General features: G+C 37.0%; 2 protein-coding genes across 3 annotated transcripts in view; one reads left to right on the forward strand and one right to left on the reverse strand.

Annotated features, from left to right (window-relative positions):
- ttc33 (tetratricopeptide repeat domain 33) overlaps positions 1-1490 on the forward strand; it is a 44268-nt gene extending 42778 nt beyond the window's left edge. For both annotated transcript variants that reach the window (XM_041227338.1, XM_041227348.1), the window contains exon 5: positions 375-1490. In XM_041227338.1, coding sequence (XP_041083272.1) covers positions 375-746 — 372 coding nt within the window. In that variant the 3' untranslated portion in view covers positions 747-1490. The remainder of the gene's footprint in view (positions 1-374) is intronic.
- Positions 1491-8000: 6510 nt separating this feature from the next.
- Positions 8001-13147, reverse strand: LOC121299567 (prostaglandin E2 receptor EP4 subtype-like). Its single transcript, XM_041227359.1, has 2 exons — positions 11861-13147; positions 8001-9650 (listed from the first exon to the last, which is right to left on the reverse strand). Exons 1-2 carry the CDS (start codon positions 12659-12661, stop codon positions 9057-9059), a joined length of 1395 nt encoding a protein of 464 aa, XP_041083293.1. The 5' UTR covers positions 12662-13147; the 3' UTR covers positions 8001-9056.
- Between the last annotated feature and the right edge of the window lie 4134 nt (positions 13148-17281).

The following is a 17281-nucleotide window of genomic DNA, read 5'->3' on the forward strand; positions in this document are numbered from 1 at the left end:
CTGGTAACAACAGGCTCACTAAGGAATAATTAGTTGAACCAGCTAATAATGCAGAGCCTAATAAAATAAAATCGTTCTGGTGTTTGTTATTGTACATATTACATTATACACAATTGCAATTCACACTAATGGGTACAATTCCACTTTCTGAAAAGCCAGGATAGAGTGGGGATGAAAACTGAAGATGATCCTCTAGGGTAGGATTGAGGCAGATTGGTAGAGCAGTGTGTAGTTTAAACTAGAGCTGCCTGGACTGTAACTGCTTCAGTTTCATGTGCTGTCAATCCAGTACTAAAATTAACACAAATCCATGGAAGAGGGAAATGGAAGTGTGGTACCAAAATCCATCTCTTTTTCTCTCTCTTTGCCCACAGGCAGTAAAGAGTTTCCAGACAGCCATCCACATCTGCCCAGCAGAGTGCCACCTGTGGGAGGAGGACCTGTCTTGGGCCCTGAAGCTCAGAGAGCGGCAGAGAGCTGCTGAAGAGGCAGCCAGGCTAGAGGAAGAAGCTGAACAGCAGCTGCTTGCTGCTCCCGAGCTCATCCCTGACTACGACTTTGAAAGTGATGAGGTTGTGGCAGCCTGCGTTGCCATAGCAGAGAGGCAAAAACAAGCTGAAAAAAACAAGAAAACTACCGTCATCATGACTGCATCCAGCTCTGTAGAGACTGTCGGTGAGAATAAAGACAGCAAGACAACACCTGCTGACCAACAGTTTATCAAAGCACGAATGCTGGACCATTAATCACCAGGTCACGGAGGACTTGCTAACCAGGACTACAGTATATTGTTGTCTCTTCATTTAAGCAAAGAGTTCAATAGATCCACAACAAGGTCATTCTAGAATCAGAAAGCTCTCTGTTTTATCTGTGTGATAGTTATCTATTTAGGGTCAGAGACAGATTTAGCTAAAGCAATTTGCAATGTTTTTTTGTGAAACATAAATACAACTTTTAATGTTACAAAACTAGTAACTATCACTGTAGACACACTTTTTAGTTCTTTGGAGTAGTTTTAGTAGTTTTTTTTTTTTTTTTTTTTTCTCTCACCACAAATTTTTACAAATTGCATTTTGATGTAAAGATCTTGATATAAACCCAAGCCAAAATGTTTTGTCTGGGTTAATCAGCAACAGTTATCCAATTTCCCCCTTCAATGTATTCCTGAAAACCATCCTTTGCTAGATTGTTTATATTATGATGTAGTTGGTCGTAACGGAATAATGATTGTAACTAGTATCACTGGTTTAGCCATTGAAATCTATTTAAGCCCACCCCTGAATAATTGATTATATATGGAAAAGGATGATACTCCAGAAACATTCACAGTTCCAGAATTATTTAGATGAGGGAGGACAGATGACAGAATGATAACAAGACCCCAAAATATAGTGTAGTAAAAAATAACCATGTTTGCAGCAGCTCATTTTTAATACTTGGAAGGGTTGCGTTGAATCTGAAGTGACGGATGATTAAAAGAAATACCTTGACTGATGAGGAATCCACTATCAAGCTCAACAAATGTAGTTCTTGTAGCATTGAGAAGCCAGAACTTGCCCCAGGTCAAAGGTCAACCTCACAGTAATCCATCATTCCAATATGAAGATTTAAGCACAAGGGAAATAATGGCATGCAATAGCGATTCATTTATAGACAGGAATAAGGGTGTTGGATGTGTCTTGCAGATTGTGTGTTGATACATTCAGTGAAAAAGGCTCTGGGAACATCAGCAGATGTAAATATAAACTTTACATAGTTGCATGGTTGATAGGGTAGCATCCTGGGTTCCAATGTGTGAGAGGTTTGTGTTACAGTTATTTATTTATTTTTGTTTGGCTAGGGTTCACTGATTAACATCAGGGCTGAAGTCATTGAAATATTTACATTTAATAGGACTATTTAGAGAGTGAAACATGGGGAGTTATCAATTCCTAAGATGAATGACATTTTTAAATATTTCAGAGCATTCTGTACATATGGTTAACGGAAGGATATTCTGCAAGGAATATTCAGTTTGCTTGTAGATTGTTTGTGCATGTTTCTAGATCACTTCTCTCCCGCAGGAATCAACAACCTACTATTGTCTGGCACCCATTCCTCACCACTCACAGCAGCCTTCATTAGTGTGGCAGGCTGGTGAGTGGATAGAGGCCCAGAGACACTCTGAAGTTCAAAATAATAACTTATTATAAATAAACACAAAAATTAAAGTGTGCAAGGGCAAAATAAAAAAAATCTTCAAACACAAATAAAGACAACAAAACAAAACTTACAAAAAATAAGGTTTCCAGGCTGAGCATTGCCTTCACTGGAATCAAACTTTCAAAAATACAAACAACAAAACACCAACCTGCTTCCTCAACTCCCTCCTCCCAAATGAGAAGCTGAGGCCTCCTTTTATGTCAGGTGGCTGGGCACTGATTGATCGTTAATTAACCTAATCAACCCCAGCCACCTGACCATAATAAACCCAGGCAGGTAGGGGAAATTAACCCCATCCCTGCCAATTTAAAAAGGGCAGAGCTTTGCTCTGCCACACACCTCCCCCCATGTACAACGTACACCGGCCGCAATCGGCCAACTCCCCCCCTCCCCCCACAAGTCCAATTATGTCCCTTGGGTGGGCTGTTATGGTGGGTGGTAGTGGGTGGGATTGATTTCAGAGCCCCCAAGCCTTCTTTGGTTGAGGGGGGCCCGGATCTCCAAGGTAGTACGGCGATGGCGGCCCATCTCCCTCTGGTGGCGGAGGCGGCGACAGCGGCCCAGCTCCCTCTGGTGGCAGAGGCGGCGATGGACCCTCGGCAACCCTAGAAAACAAAAAGGAGACACCAGCAGTCCCAAGCGATGCGGAGCAGCATCCTTGGGCGGTACAAGGCAGGTATCCTTGGGCCATAGCTCCTCCCCTCTGGGCTCTGAGAGCGGCAGCTCCTCCTCCCTCTCTGGCTCTGGGAGCAGCGGCAGCTCCTCCTCCCTCTCTGGCTCTGGAAGCGGCGGCAGCTCCCTCTCTGGCTCTGGGGAAGGCGGCTCACCCCTCTCTGGCTCTGGGGAAGGCGGCTCACCCCTCTTTATTGGAGTCACCGGGGCATCTTCCCATGTCTACCGCCAGATAATTAACCATCAGAAGGGCAACCTCTGGGAAGGATGTTGATAACTATGGGGGGAGATCGTGGACAAGGTCTGCCTCAGGGTGCATCAACCAGTCCCAGATCTGGGATGGTGGTGAAGGCGATGGTGCTGGAGGTAGTGGGGTGACCCCTGATGCCCGGGGTGAACACTACACCTTTTCCTGGGCTTGGTTGTAGGGGCATCCTGCCCAGTTGTGGCAGTCCTCCTCACACCGGCCACACCAGTTTGCCGGTGGCACATCTGGGCAGGACCGCCAAAGATGGTCCTCCTTCCCACACCAGGAACACCAGGGGAAGAGGCTGGCTGGGTCCTCCAGCTGTGGCTGCAGCAGCTTATTTTTCTTCAGCTGCTGCTTGTCCTGCCTTTGCCGCTGTCTGCTTTTCTTTCCCATGTTTTTTTAAAAAAAATAAAAATAATCCGAAAAATTCAAAAAAAATAAATAAAAAATACTGTTCTGAGCCTCTAGGTGGCACTATCCAGCTTCTGACACCAAATGTGGCAGGCTGGTGAGTGGATAGAGGCCCAGAGACACTCAAGTTCAAAATAATAACTTATTATAAATAAACACAAAAATGAAGTGTTTATTTAAACACAAAAATGAAGTGCACAAGGGCAAAATAAAAAATCTTCAAACACAAATAGAAAGACAACAAAACAAAACTTACAAAAAAATAAGGTTTCCAGGCTGGGCATTGCCTTCCCTGGAATCAACCTTTCAAAAACACCAACCACCAACCTGCTTCCTCAGCTCCCTCCTCCCAAGTAAGAATCAGAGGCCTCCTTTTATGTCAGGTGGCTGGGCGCTGATTGATCGTTAATTAACGTAATCAAATAATCAACCCCAGCCACCTGAACATAATAAACCCAGGCAGGTAGGGGAAATGAACCCCATCCCTGCCAATTTAAAAAGGGCAGAGCTTTGCTCTGCCACAATTAGACTTTGAGTTCAGCAGATGCCCTCCTAATTCCAGTTAGACCATACTGTCTGGCACTTTTTCAAGCAAATTCCAAAAAATCAAATGAGCAAGAAATCAAGGAACATTCCTGAGGGAAATGAGCATGAAACCAAGGCACATTCTTGAGGTAAACCTTATATTCCAGGAACTTCACTCAGTTTTGTAAATAATTACTTTTTTTTTTTTTTAACTACTTTTCAGCTGAAATAATAAAATCCTCAACAAAACTAGTAAATAAATCAGCGTGCTGGAAATAATGTAATAATAAATAATAATAACGCTAATTATTAGGATTATTTTCATAGATTGGTAGCTTGGTGTTGAGTAAAAAATCTGAATCACACAATTACCAGTACTTAAGTAGTTTCAGCTAACAATATTTCATGAATATTAACTCATGTACTTTCATTTACTATATATGTCTCAAATGTGCAGTTTCAAAAGAAGCATGCCATTGCAAGCATGTACATGTAAAGTATTGGCACCCTACACTTAATATAAGATCATTCAAGAAAAACATATTACAGTAAATACACGCATCTAGCGAACCTTAGTAATTAAAATGACCAAAGTACACAATTTCTGGTAGTTTAACAAACAATCTTCATAAAAAATCAAAAGCACTGAAGCAATTTCAGATATTTGTTAATGACAGAAGTATTGACACCTTTACATTAAAAATGTAATAGAACCAATTAAAAATATATATTAATTGATTGAAAACCATTACACAGTAACTAAGCTGCATTATAGTCAATAGCCAGAAAAAGGTAATTATTTCGAACAGCTGTTGAACTAGAATATTTTGGTAACACAACAGATGATGGTCAAGACAAAGTTGGACTCACATTTGAGAAAAGCACTTGTAGCAAACTACAACAAAGAAAAAGGCTGCAGAACAGTATCAAAGAAATACGGAATACCAAAATCCAGAATCAGATCAATAATCAAAGAAGTACCACAGAACAAATTCAACTAACTTGTGAAAGAGGTGGACATACAAAGGCACCTGAACACAAAAGAATTGTATGCACCTAGACCTCACTGCAAACAACTTTTAAAGACAATTTATAAAACAGATCGTCAAAAATATACAAAGAAATATGAACAGGAATCTGAAGCATTCTTCAACAAAATAGAACTTTTTCTAAAAATGGAAATCCTTGTACCTACAATTAAACATGGAGCTGGTTTAGCAATTCAGGGACTGGAGACATTCATGTGATTGAGGATTGAATGTATCAAAACATTTTACTTGTTTTACTTTACTTGTTATATGTTACTTAGTAACATTTTACTAAGTGCAATGATACCATCTGCTAGTAGGCTGATTGGCAGACAGTTTATCTTCGAACACGACAAAGACCCAAAGCATACAACTAAATCAACCCGAGTTCTTGAAAAAAATCAAGATAAAAGTTCTGGAGTAACTTTTGCAATCTCCAGATCTCAATCCAATAGAAAAGCATTGTGTGTCCAATCTGTCCTAGCTGAAGTAAATATTCAAGACAAAATGGGCCCAGATTTCACCAACAAGATGTAACATACTGGTTTAGAATTATGTAAATGTGTGAAATCCATAATAAAAGCAAAAGGGGTGCTAATGTTTTTGTCAGGAACGAATACTTTAAATGAAATGTTTGTTTTTTGATAAAAATTATTAGAAATTGTGTATTTTGCTTTTTGTTTTATGAAAGAGTGGTTAAAGTTTATAAAATGTTTGTCCTTAATCTGTTACCTTAAATGGTATAATAGGCATAGGGTACCAATGCTTTTATCTGTGACTGTATTTAGATTTTTAAACATGACATAGGCACCGCACTAGGTAAAGGAACGTCTTCAGTTTGCTTACATTGTCTTCCAGGAATTGTGTTATACTTTAGGTACAATTTGGGTACATGTTCCATACGCTAAAAAAGGTTTAAAGGATCAGCATACTAGACCCTGGTACAGCCTTTAGAGATGACAAACTGATTATGAAAGATGTTAAGGTCATGTGAACTGAAAAAAATGATGCTATGTTGTTGTCTAATTTAGTATTTCACCTCTTTCATCTGGGTTTAAATCTGGCTCAGGTAACCACCACACAAATTAACATTGCAGCTTGAGAGAAAATTGGGACTCAATAGCAGGGGGTGTTTTGTCAGGATTGAGGTGTGCTATGTTCTCTTATCCCTGAGTGCTAAATTCACAAGCATCAGTTTAAATAAATACAAATGCATGGCACTACTATGTTTGAGGCTCTTGAGAATGGGTAATGCATGCAAAAATGTAGTTAGATTATATTTCCAAAATGCAGGGTTGTAAATTGTATGAAAGCTTGACAAGCAGATCTAATGCATGGTTAAAAAGTCAATGTACAGGAAGCCGCTGGGTAGCTGGGCTGGATTGTCTCTGGGAGTGGGGTTTGTACTAATGATCCCTGAGGATTTCATGTTGCTTTCCTGCAGTTCATTCAATTTGAATGAGTATAAGCTTGGTGATTGTGGGTGAATCAACATTCTGGTATGTTGAACTGGCAAGAGCATTATTGCCTAATAACTAGTAATCTTTGTACTTGTCAAGAAGGCAGAATTATATGTACATACATTTGGTAAAGCATGGGTAAAGTTTCACATGTTTGATTACAACGTTAATTACAAAAACATGGAGAATAAGTGGAGAAAACTTGTTGTGACTATATATTCCCCCAGCAACTAATCGGACAGATGAACCAATGCTGAATAACTGGAGGTATTTCCCATTTTACCTCTCTCAGATCCCTTGCTTCTAAATATCTTAATGCATCTTTATCTCCCACTGTGCAGGTTCTTCAAGGTATATCCTTCGATTAGAAAGCCAATAAGGTACTATGAGTTTTTAATTCACATAAAAAATCTAAGTCTGCCGCATAAGTTAGTAAATAAGGGTCCTTGAAATAATGTTTAGTAATGATGACTAGTCTGAATATTTAAATGAAAAAGATCTGAGTACTGTGACCATGTAAGTCACCATATCCTACATTCAGAGAATGCAAAATCATGTATTGCAACAAAACAAATGTCAATCACCAAACATATTACCCATTTCTAGCAAGCAAGTGCCACTTTTGCCACCATTCTCTCTCCCTGAAAGAAATAAAAACATTTAGGGGCCTATGCCTAAAACTCTCTTTTCAACAAGCAGGGCTCTGTTGCTCTGTAATGAAGAACTGTGTTTGAAAAATGTATTAAACTGAAATAAAGTAATATAACCAGAAAATGTCTTGCAGATAGACTTCCTGTTATGTTTGCCTTTGTGGTTCATCTAATTTTCATCATCCACTAAAGTACTTAGTAACTGTACAGTAACAGTAAATGTAAACCACAGCTCTGTGGAGGGTAGCAGACATTTCATGTCCAAAGGAGCAGTATGATTCAACTGATGGTGTTGGATGAATTCCATTGATGAGTGTTTGGTTACTCCCTAACCCCTGAAACAAGTTTCACCATGATTATATGCAAATTAAAGTTTATTGTTCCAACACCCAGTCTTTGAAAAAGAGTTTTCAAGCCTGTAAGACTACTTGTGAACCCTTGTGTACGCCAATGATTTGCTCAGGCTACTGGCTCATGAGTTACAGCAGTTTGACGAATTGAATGACGTTTTATGTTCGTAAATCTTAAAATATTTAATTTGTTAAAACATACTTTTAAAAGATTATGTAAAGAAGCAATGAGGTAAAGCTTTGTGAATAGGGCCCACTGACATGATTTTAAAACTTGAGCTCAATTTTGGAATTAACCCATATAGAAAACTAAACCACACTAAGTCTCTTTGCCTTATACTCTTGTGGCATCATTCTCCCAAACTGGGGTCTTTCATGTCAGAATGAGGTATGAGATAAGACTAATAATAATTTAAACAATAATAAAAAAAAACCAGTTGAATGAATTTAACTTTGATTTTATCATTTATATTTTAATAAAAAATATTTTTAGTCAACACAATCAGGCTCAGGAAGAAAATGTGTGACTTAATGTAAGCAATGCACATAAACAAACAGCAACATTTTTAATAAAAATGCATAAATCCATGGACAACTATGTACATGTTATTTACAGAACAGCAAAGCTGTAACTACACAACACTTTAAAAAGAAAGATCCCGTCTGTTCCATAGCAAATACTTGAAAGCTGTTAAGTTAGTGAAGGCTTATATGACAAATTAACCTTGCAAACTTTTTCAATGCTAGGACTTATTACATATCTCACTACATATTTCTATTCTGAAATATGGTTAAACTGCACAGTGAACACAAGGGGAGTCTTAATTTTCAAAGTAGTATTAAATGACTTGCACACATAGTGACACTATGTGTTGTATTATTGAGGTGCAACAACTTCTTGTTTGTAGTAAGTTAACTGTGGTTATTTGATATTCTTAAGATAATCACCTGTTTGATGAATGAGAATGTTGGAAAACATAAAATTCTATTTTTCTTTAATAAATTCAACTGCTATCATGAAATGTTTATGTTTCTAACTGCCAGCAGCTGATTTTGAAATTCAAGAGCCTGTTAATGCTCCTCTTAGTGAAACCTTCTCATGGAGAATAAATTATATGTAATCTGTGCTTTCATAATTACTGAATGGAGCAGAAATTCACATTATATCACATTGTGACACACAACATTGACTATAAAACACATAACAAGGGGTAGAGGCCAAAATATAGTGGTATTTAAAAACATCTCCTTTGACGCTGTTACTAATGTTCAATTATTAAGGTTCTGAGCAGCTCCCTGTTTGATGTCCAACTTTAAAATGATTCCCTCCTAAATTACATCCTAGGTATACCTTAACCATACATTTTGGACTAAGTGCTGGTAATAATGATTAGACCAACTTAACACAAATATGAAGCAAGAAAAGATGCTGAAAAAACACCATCATAAGAAGTCATTTAGAAAACAGCATTTCTATTTACATCTTTTGTAAATGTCTTTTGTCAAAGCTATATACATTTTTCTTGAAGGTTCAATGTTTCATCCGTGAAAGTCACATGGAGGGGATGGGTTTTTTGATAAGAAGGGGGCCGACTACTTGAATGTAAAAAGCTAGATGAACCAGATTGATTTACTGAAGTCCTGTTTTCTGAGTCCTGCTCTTGTAAATAATTAGAGCTCTGGAAAGCCCTTAATGAAGAGCTTTCTGTGCTAGAGTCTGATGTCCCCCGCCCTATCCTACAGCTGCCAAGGAAGTTCTCGCTGTTCTCCGGAAGGTATAAAAATGTCTGTGATGTGCTGCTGAACTCCCTTAGCTCCCGAGACACAAGGGAAGGAGAATCTCGAGACATCACCGAGGAAGTTCGCTGGCCGTCTATGCAGTTGAAATTGTGACCTGATCGCTGACCGGGTCCCCCAATTCTACAGAAGAGACATTTGATTTTCTCAATGAGTTTGAGGAGAACTGCCTTCCTCAGGAGAATATAGACCCATGGGTCCAGGATGGGGTTGACCGAGGCAATGCGAATGGCCTGGAGATCAGGGTTTTTGTAGATCTCCTTCACCACTTCTGGTTGGTACAACTGATTTACAAACACTCGCACCTGAAATAACAAAGAGCAAACTATTAACAATCATTCAATAAGAAAACCATCAGGTCCATTAATAAATACAACACAGATAATAATAAGGTATTTTGCAAAATCTACTGTATATTATATTTTAAGAGCCCAATAAGGTAATGTTGTCACATGCCTCCTTGTGTGACAAGTTAGAGTGTGTCTTGAAAGCTTATAACTTAGTGGCTGGTAACTGGAAAGGTCTAATACGTTAGGACCAAAAGTTTGGGGAATGTTACAAGTATCTAAACTGTGGATATCAAAATACCATATGGGTTCTGCTTAGATAAATAAAATAGGGGCTGACATGTACTGGAACCAAGGATACAAAAAACAAACACTGCATGTGAGTCTCTCAAGCACGTTTCAGTCAGTAAAATATTTATAAATCGACAGTGTGTCATATTTGAATGATTTGAATGATTGTATTTAGATCTGTCACCGTTTAGATGAATAGATGCCAGTATGTTTAAATTCAATACTACGCTATATACTCTACAGTAAGTATGGTTCTCTATGTAGTCTGACTCATTTACAGTATGTTACTGCGCTACAGACCCCACCCCTTTGGAACACTTCTGAGGAATTATTTAGTTGGACTAACCAGGAGCAACAATATGGAATTCTGCAAATGATTACTACCAACCCAGGTAACCTTGCAACCGGGAAACACATACTGTAATTATTGTTGTATGTTTTTTTTTTACATCACATTCACTACACAGCGATTTTGTGTGGATGCATGCTGGAACACGCTGGACTACATACAGTACGTTTATCACGTCAGTGCCTGTAGGTGGCAGAGCTATACAACACTATAGCACAGTGCAGTACAATCCATCCTTCTAAGTACAGAATACCATGTTAACAAGAGTGCACAGGACCACTTGCTTTATGTAGACAAGATAATATCCCAACTAAATAGTGAAGCATATAACTGGACAGATTAATGCAATATTGTATTTTGAACAGGTTATAATGCCTCCCCACGTTTAACCATATTTGACTAAAATAGTAGGTTATCGTGTTAGACTGGGGCTAAAACTTAGCACTTGGAAAATTAGGCTATACGCAACTGCTAATGTAGGATTACATATAAGCAATATTGTATAGCCACTGATTGTAACTGATCATGTGTTTTTGCTATTTAAGTTGAATACATACAATGGCAAGAAAATATCAGTATTCAACTTTAACAGTAAAAACACATTAGCAGCAACGACTACGTTCCTGAACTATAATATTTTGGGCGAGTCGTTCAAACTATGAAAAAGCTAACTTTCAGATACCATTATGGTGTTCTGATTTACCTTCACTTCTGCACTTTTTTAAACAATGATCTGATTACCTTTCTGAACAATCATCTAAACACACCGTAAGGTTCTTTTTTTGGTGGGTCACATACATACAGCACAAAGTGGAAACAATGAATCTGTTGCTCTTTGTAATAACTGGAATATTCCTGTGAAAATCCTGCGTTACTTTTATTTCATGTTTTGTGAAAATTCAGAACTAGAGTACATTTTTAAAGGAAGCCAATATGTCACACAACAAACCTTGATATCACAACCAGAGCGTGATCACACGTTGCTTTAAAAAGGACACACGCACTCAACTTGCGTATTGTTACCAAAAGAAACGCGCGCTTGTATAATACTGTTGTATTTTATGACATCGTGACCTTTATTATTTATTTATTTAACAAAAATGTAAGTGCTTCCTAACAGGGGTCGTACAGTATACTGTATTGTCTTATTTTCTTAAACAAATACTTTATTACTGGTATCTGAATATTATAAGAAGTTTTCATATTTTTCGTTTAACACAACTTAGTTGATCGAAGATTTAACAAAACATAAACACAAAACATTTTTTAAAAATCAGAATAAAATTGCTATGCACAATGAATTTAGTGTATTCTTCGGATGCAAAGTGCACACTATTATACACCAAATCAAATTCAAGATGCATAACAGAAACCAACATGTTCAAATTAAAAAGCGGCGTGATGTTTCATTCAGCAAATAGGCCTGCAAATGTGTATGTTTTTAAAATGTATTTTTACGTTATCTAAAATAGTGTGCGTATTTCAAATTGTGGTAAAATCAATAAAAAAAAAAAAAAAGTGCCGACTTTATACTGTACTGTGTATTAAGCAAGCAGATGGTTCGGTTATGCATTAAACTTCCACTTACCACTAGCGGAATGGAACAAATCAACACCACCACCGACGTGGCTATAAGCAGGATCACCATCTGGATTTCTGCACCAGCCATCCGTCTGAAACTCCGTCTTCTTCGAAACTCTGCAATCCTGTTCTGATCCGTGCCAAGGGATGTCCTTCTCACAAACTTTCTGTGCATCCTGATCAGTGCCCCGCAGACCAAGATATTGCAGACAACAGTGGTCAAAATAAGAAAAGAACTAAAACCCGCATACATGTAAGAGAACGCAGCGTTGGTGCTCACGTTGCTTCTCCAGTCTATGAAACACCAAGTTTCAGGGTACTGCTTCTCAGCCTTGCCAAAACCCATGCTGGGCAAAGCACAGAACAGCACGTTTGAAACATAGATCGCAAGCAATGTTAAGCCTGCCAGCTTCTTGTCCACATAGTGGTTGTAGAAATAGGCATGGTTAATAGCCATGTATCTTTCAACTGACATGGCACATATTATGCTAAGTCCTGCCAGCCCAAAAAAGAGGAGAATGAAAGCACTGTACTCGCAGAGCGAGTCCTCACCTGGCCAACATCCTTTCACATAGGTGGCAATGGTGACCGGACTGACGAGAATTGTGCCCAACAGATCGGTGAATGCTAGTCCGCAGACCAAGGTGTAGAAGGTAGTCTCTTTCTGTTCCTTTCTGGACTTGCAAAGAACAACAATTGCTATCATGTTTCCAACAACACCAAATATAAACATAATAGCGGGAACAGTAGGGTCCATTGGTTTACAATGATCGCAAATACTGCAGTTGGTCGAATTGTCTTGCGCCATGCTTTGGCTTAGTTTTATAACGATACAGAAGATCAATATACGTACATATGTCTCTATTTAAAAATAAATTATATATACTTAAATATCGTAATTCACCAAGTTAATTAATACAAAAATAAAAATATGGTTTCTAGTTTGTAATACAATCCCACATTGTTCACCTGTTCAGAAAAAAGTGCGATTTTAAGTCCGCCAAAAAGCATTGCTTTAGAAACTACCTCTCATTTCATTTCCAGCAGCTACCGCTTTTTTCAAGGTTACTGCTTCAAGTGTTCTGTTATTTAAATAGGTCAACTGGTTCTAATAAGTGACCTTTCCCAAATCCTCCTGTGGTCCTCTTTTGTTATCTCCAGTGTTGCCTTGCCTGTTAAATTAGTTTCAAAAACATGATCGCGTAACTGCCTCTTACTCACATACTTCTGGTTCTTTTAAAAGTTATACTTGTAAGTTCCCTTTAGAACAGCTTCTGTTGCTCCGCCCAGCGTTGTTTTATTGGACAGTTACAATTCACCACAGCTCACTCAATAATTATCCAGGGCCTCAATACTGTGGATTGTTTAACTCACAACACCAACTAGATCGATTTAACAGCACGGTGACTCCGTGTGAAGTCGTGAAACACCTTTATATAGTCTTGGGGTTCGGGTTAGGGCTGGATAGCGCGTACCACTGACCCGTTTAGTTTCTTTTTTGTGAATAAAATATGTGATTTTTTTTTTTTAATTGAATGTTTATACATAATTTATTTGTTAAGTAAATTATACAAAAAGTATTACTATAATACGTTTTAACATTTTGTATTTGAGTGTGTAAACATAAGAAATCGCACAAGAAATATGAATGCCCCTTTACCTAATAACAGACTATATGACATAAACTGCCTTACAGTACTGTTGGGCTTTATTATGGATTTAACTAATACAAATAAGGTGCAAGTCTTTCAGCAAGCATGCTGGCTAAAAATATATAATTTTATGTCTCTGGAAATAATCCAAACCCCCATCTGTTGCCGAATGGCTGAATATGTAATAGAAGTAATACGATTAGAAAAAAATAGGATGGTAGCAGCGGCACAGCTATAATCTTTTTACCCTTTTCATTTTCGTAGCGTCACCGTTTTTCAACTCATTTTTTACATTTGGTTTCCAAACAGCAGAAATCAGAAGAGTATTAAAGTATATGCAGATCAACATTTAGTTGAGAAACAAGCAACAATCTACAATAATAATAATAATAATAATAATAATAATAATAATAATAATAATAATAATAATAATAATTTGGTGCAGTAGTTAAGTTTTATTAGTTAAAATTGCAATAGTATTATTTACAAATGTTATACAATGTGCATTGTGAATGTTTACTTTTCAGGTATTATATAAGGATAAATTACTTCACCGAAAAGCCTGTGATTCATTTTCCTATGAATACAGGTGATTTCAATTGATGGCACCCCTGTTATACTTTTAAACAGAAAAGTCTGTCTTATAGTATACTACTTTTCTCTGGACCCTTTCCATGCTTATTACACTTATGGAACATCGAGCAGGCTACAATGAAGTTCAGTATACATGGTGTTTTTAACTGTAAAACGTATGGCGTAATCATATATTGTTTTTTTTATTAAGTTGTGTGAAAATCACTAACATTCATTATAAGGTTGTCCTGCTGTATAATTTAACTTAGAAAATGTTAGTTCAATTAAACAAAAAACTATGCAGTTGCTGTTTTGATATTTCACTGACACTGCAAAGAAGGGGTCGATTTTAATGCTTGTCCGTTTGTCTTGGACAGCTGTATATTCGGACGGACAAACAAGTTGGAAGCCCTCAGTTGTCCGTGGGAGCAGTGTGTTTTCATTTCAGTCGACGAGTTATTAAGTTTGTTCTTTTTTTACATCATGTAGTTTCTATTAATAGTGTGAAAGTCCTTCTTGATGACACAAATTCAAACACAACTCTTATTCCAGCGCAGCCCTAAATGTCGTCCAGAGAATACTTCTCATTTTTTTCTGCAGACTGAAAGAGGAAACACCAAAACATATATTGTTTTGATTATTCAACACCATGAAATACGATTAATAAGACAAAAAAACATAAAAAAAAAAAAACATTATATAAATTCTAAATATTCATTCAATGTGAACAAAACACAGTGACGTAATAAAAACCGAGGTGCCCTACATTGTCAGAAATGATACCACCCACACTGCTGAAGTAACACTAAGTAATCCAAGAACATCTCTAAACAGGGTTTGTGAAACTAAGCGATTAACAAATAAATCTAGTGTTTAAAATGTATTTACTTACAGGTGCATTAATCATGATAATATTCTCTGATTACAGATTTCTTGTTTTTAAATTTAAAAAAAAATGCAGGTTTCTAATTTTCCTTTTTGGATGCTGAACTAAAATTACTAGATTGTGTTTTTATTTAAAATAATAAGTTTGGAAATCACTGTTTTCTGGCAACAAACTTAATTTATTTTTAATTCTGCATTACTGTAATGTGCCACAACATGCAGTAGGCTCCAGACTCTTCAACCTTACCAGAGTAGTTGGAAACTTGTGGGGTATGCTACAGCACTAAAAAACTATGAATAAAGAAATGAGCAATACTGGTGATATAGGGTTAAAATGGTTATGGAAGGCATCCCAGTTCCAGTGTATTTGTTTATTTCAACGATGTTTAACTAAGTTAATCCCTTCTGGAAACTACAGGTCTCATTTCCAGGGAGGTCCTGGAGATATGTTAATATTGGAGCAGCAACCTTAATATAATAAGGGATACAAATTAACAAATACATAAAAAATTAATAATAATAATCATAATATTTACAAAAATACACAGTAGTTAAGTGACTGAATTTGGAAAAGAGCAGTATAGTGAATTGAATAGTGAATTGACTTTAAACACGCTAACCAGAGAATTGTGAATTACTTTGAAGTATAAATCTATTTTTTAAAAATATGTAGTACAACAAAGTAGAATGTACAGTATCAAATAGGTCAACCTGTATGCTGTCTGTACATTGTTAATTATAGCACCATGTATACCCAGTCTTGGGGTTGGGTTGGGATTGTGGTTAGGGCTGGAGCATGCATAACCCTGTGCACTTCACCATACACCTTTATTTAATACTCAGTCTCAAACCATAATCTGGAACAGGGGTGGCCAACCCTGGTCCTGGAGAGACACACAATCCATATATATATATATATATATATATATATATATATATATATATATATATATATATATATATATATATATATATATATACAGTACCGTGAAAAAGTATTTGCCCCCTGTCTGATTTTCTGCATTTTTGCATATGTTTGACATTGAATGTTATCAGATCTTCAACCAAAATCTAATATTAGATACAAGGGACCCTGAGTGAACAAATAACACAAATATGTGATACTTATTTCATTTATTTATTAAAGAAAGTTATGCAACACCCAATGCCCCTGTGTGAAAAAGTAATCACCCCCTCAGGCTCAGTAACTGGTTACTCCACCTTTAGCAGCAACAACTGCAACCAAACACTTCCTGTAGTTATTGATCAGTCTCTCACAGCGCCTTGGAGGAATTTTGGACCACTCTTTCATGCAGAACTTCTTCAACTCAATGACATTTGTGGGTTTTCGAGCATAAACTGCTCATTTCAGGTCCTGCCACAACATCTCAACACTTGAAGATTGCATGTTTGATTACCTTGCACACCAAACAATTGAAAGAAGCACCAACCTTTGGTGTAATTGTTTCTCTCAGACTCCCTCTATATACTACTACAACCCAAAGGGTGTTAAGAATGACTAAGATTATATGAGGAACACAGTATATGAACAAACACCACCACACATTGTGAAGTGACACTGGGTAAACATAACTGCTGTATAGCTGGCTTTCCATTGTACGAACAGTTCAATTATCTATTTTTAGATAAGGAACTGTAATAAATTGAGCAATACTAACAGCTGTGCAATAAGAACCTGTGACTCTTTCACATACATTTACAGATAAACTCTTATAGAAATGACCTGTTGTTAAATAATACATAGGTTAGTATTCCTTTGGAAATGCATATTAGTTTCCAGGGATGTCTGAGTATGAATTACATCTAATCAAAGCAGTGAACAGATAAAAAGGATCATATTTTCAAGATTTTGGTATAATAAGTTTAATGCTTTAAGGTAATTGCAGCCATCAGTGTGTATTATAATGCAATGAGCAGAGCAGTTTTGTTTAGGTTGATATGAGCGACATTCTGCCTGACTTACCGGCTGAGTTCACCTGATGCGTTCAGAGTCTCTGAGTTAAACTAGTTCTGAAAAGAGACGAAGACAGCGCGTTTGGAGAAATAAAAAATTGAAGGTGCAGATCTCGATTATTGTATTAGGGAAACAGTGATTTCAAACGCTACTTATCAAAGTGTATGAAACATGTACATAGGCAGTTGTATTTGTAGTTTTTCAAACTGCACTTTCAAACTGAATTTAAACTTGAATATCTATTTTTTTTTTTTTTTTTTAAATACATTTGCTCAGCAGTTTGTCGAGCAATTTTGCAGCTTCATCTATTTTGCACTGGCAGAAGGATATATTACATAAAACT

Source organism: Polyodon spathula, chromosome 2, assembly GCF_017654505.1.
Source record: "Polyodon spathula isolate WHYD16114869_AA chromosome 2, ASM1765450v1, whole genome shotgun sequence".
Classification (NCBI taxonomy): Eukaryota; Metazoa; Chordata; class Actinopteri; order Acipenseriformes; family Polyodontidae; genus Polyodon; species Polyodon spathula.

Coding starts and splice junctions, on each gene's coding strand:
- LOC121299567 (XM_041227359.1), bottom strand. CDS start 12,661: ATGGCGCAAGACAATTCGACCAACTGCAGTATTTGCGATCATTGTAAA. Junction 9,651..11,860: donor TTTGTTCCATTCCGCTAGTG/GTAAGTGGAAGT, acceptor TTGTTATTTCAG/GTGCGAGTGTTTGTAAATCA.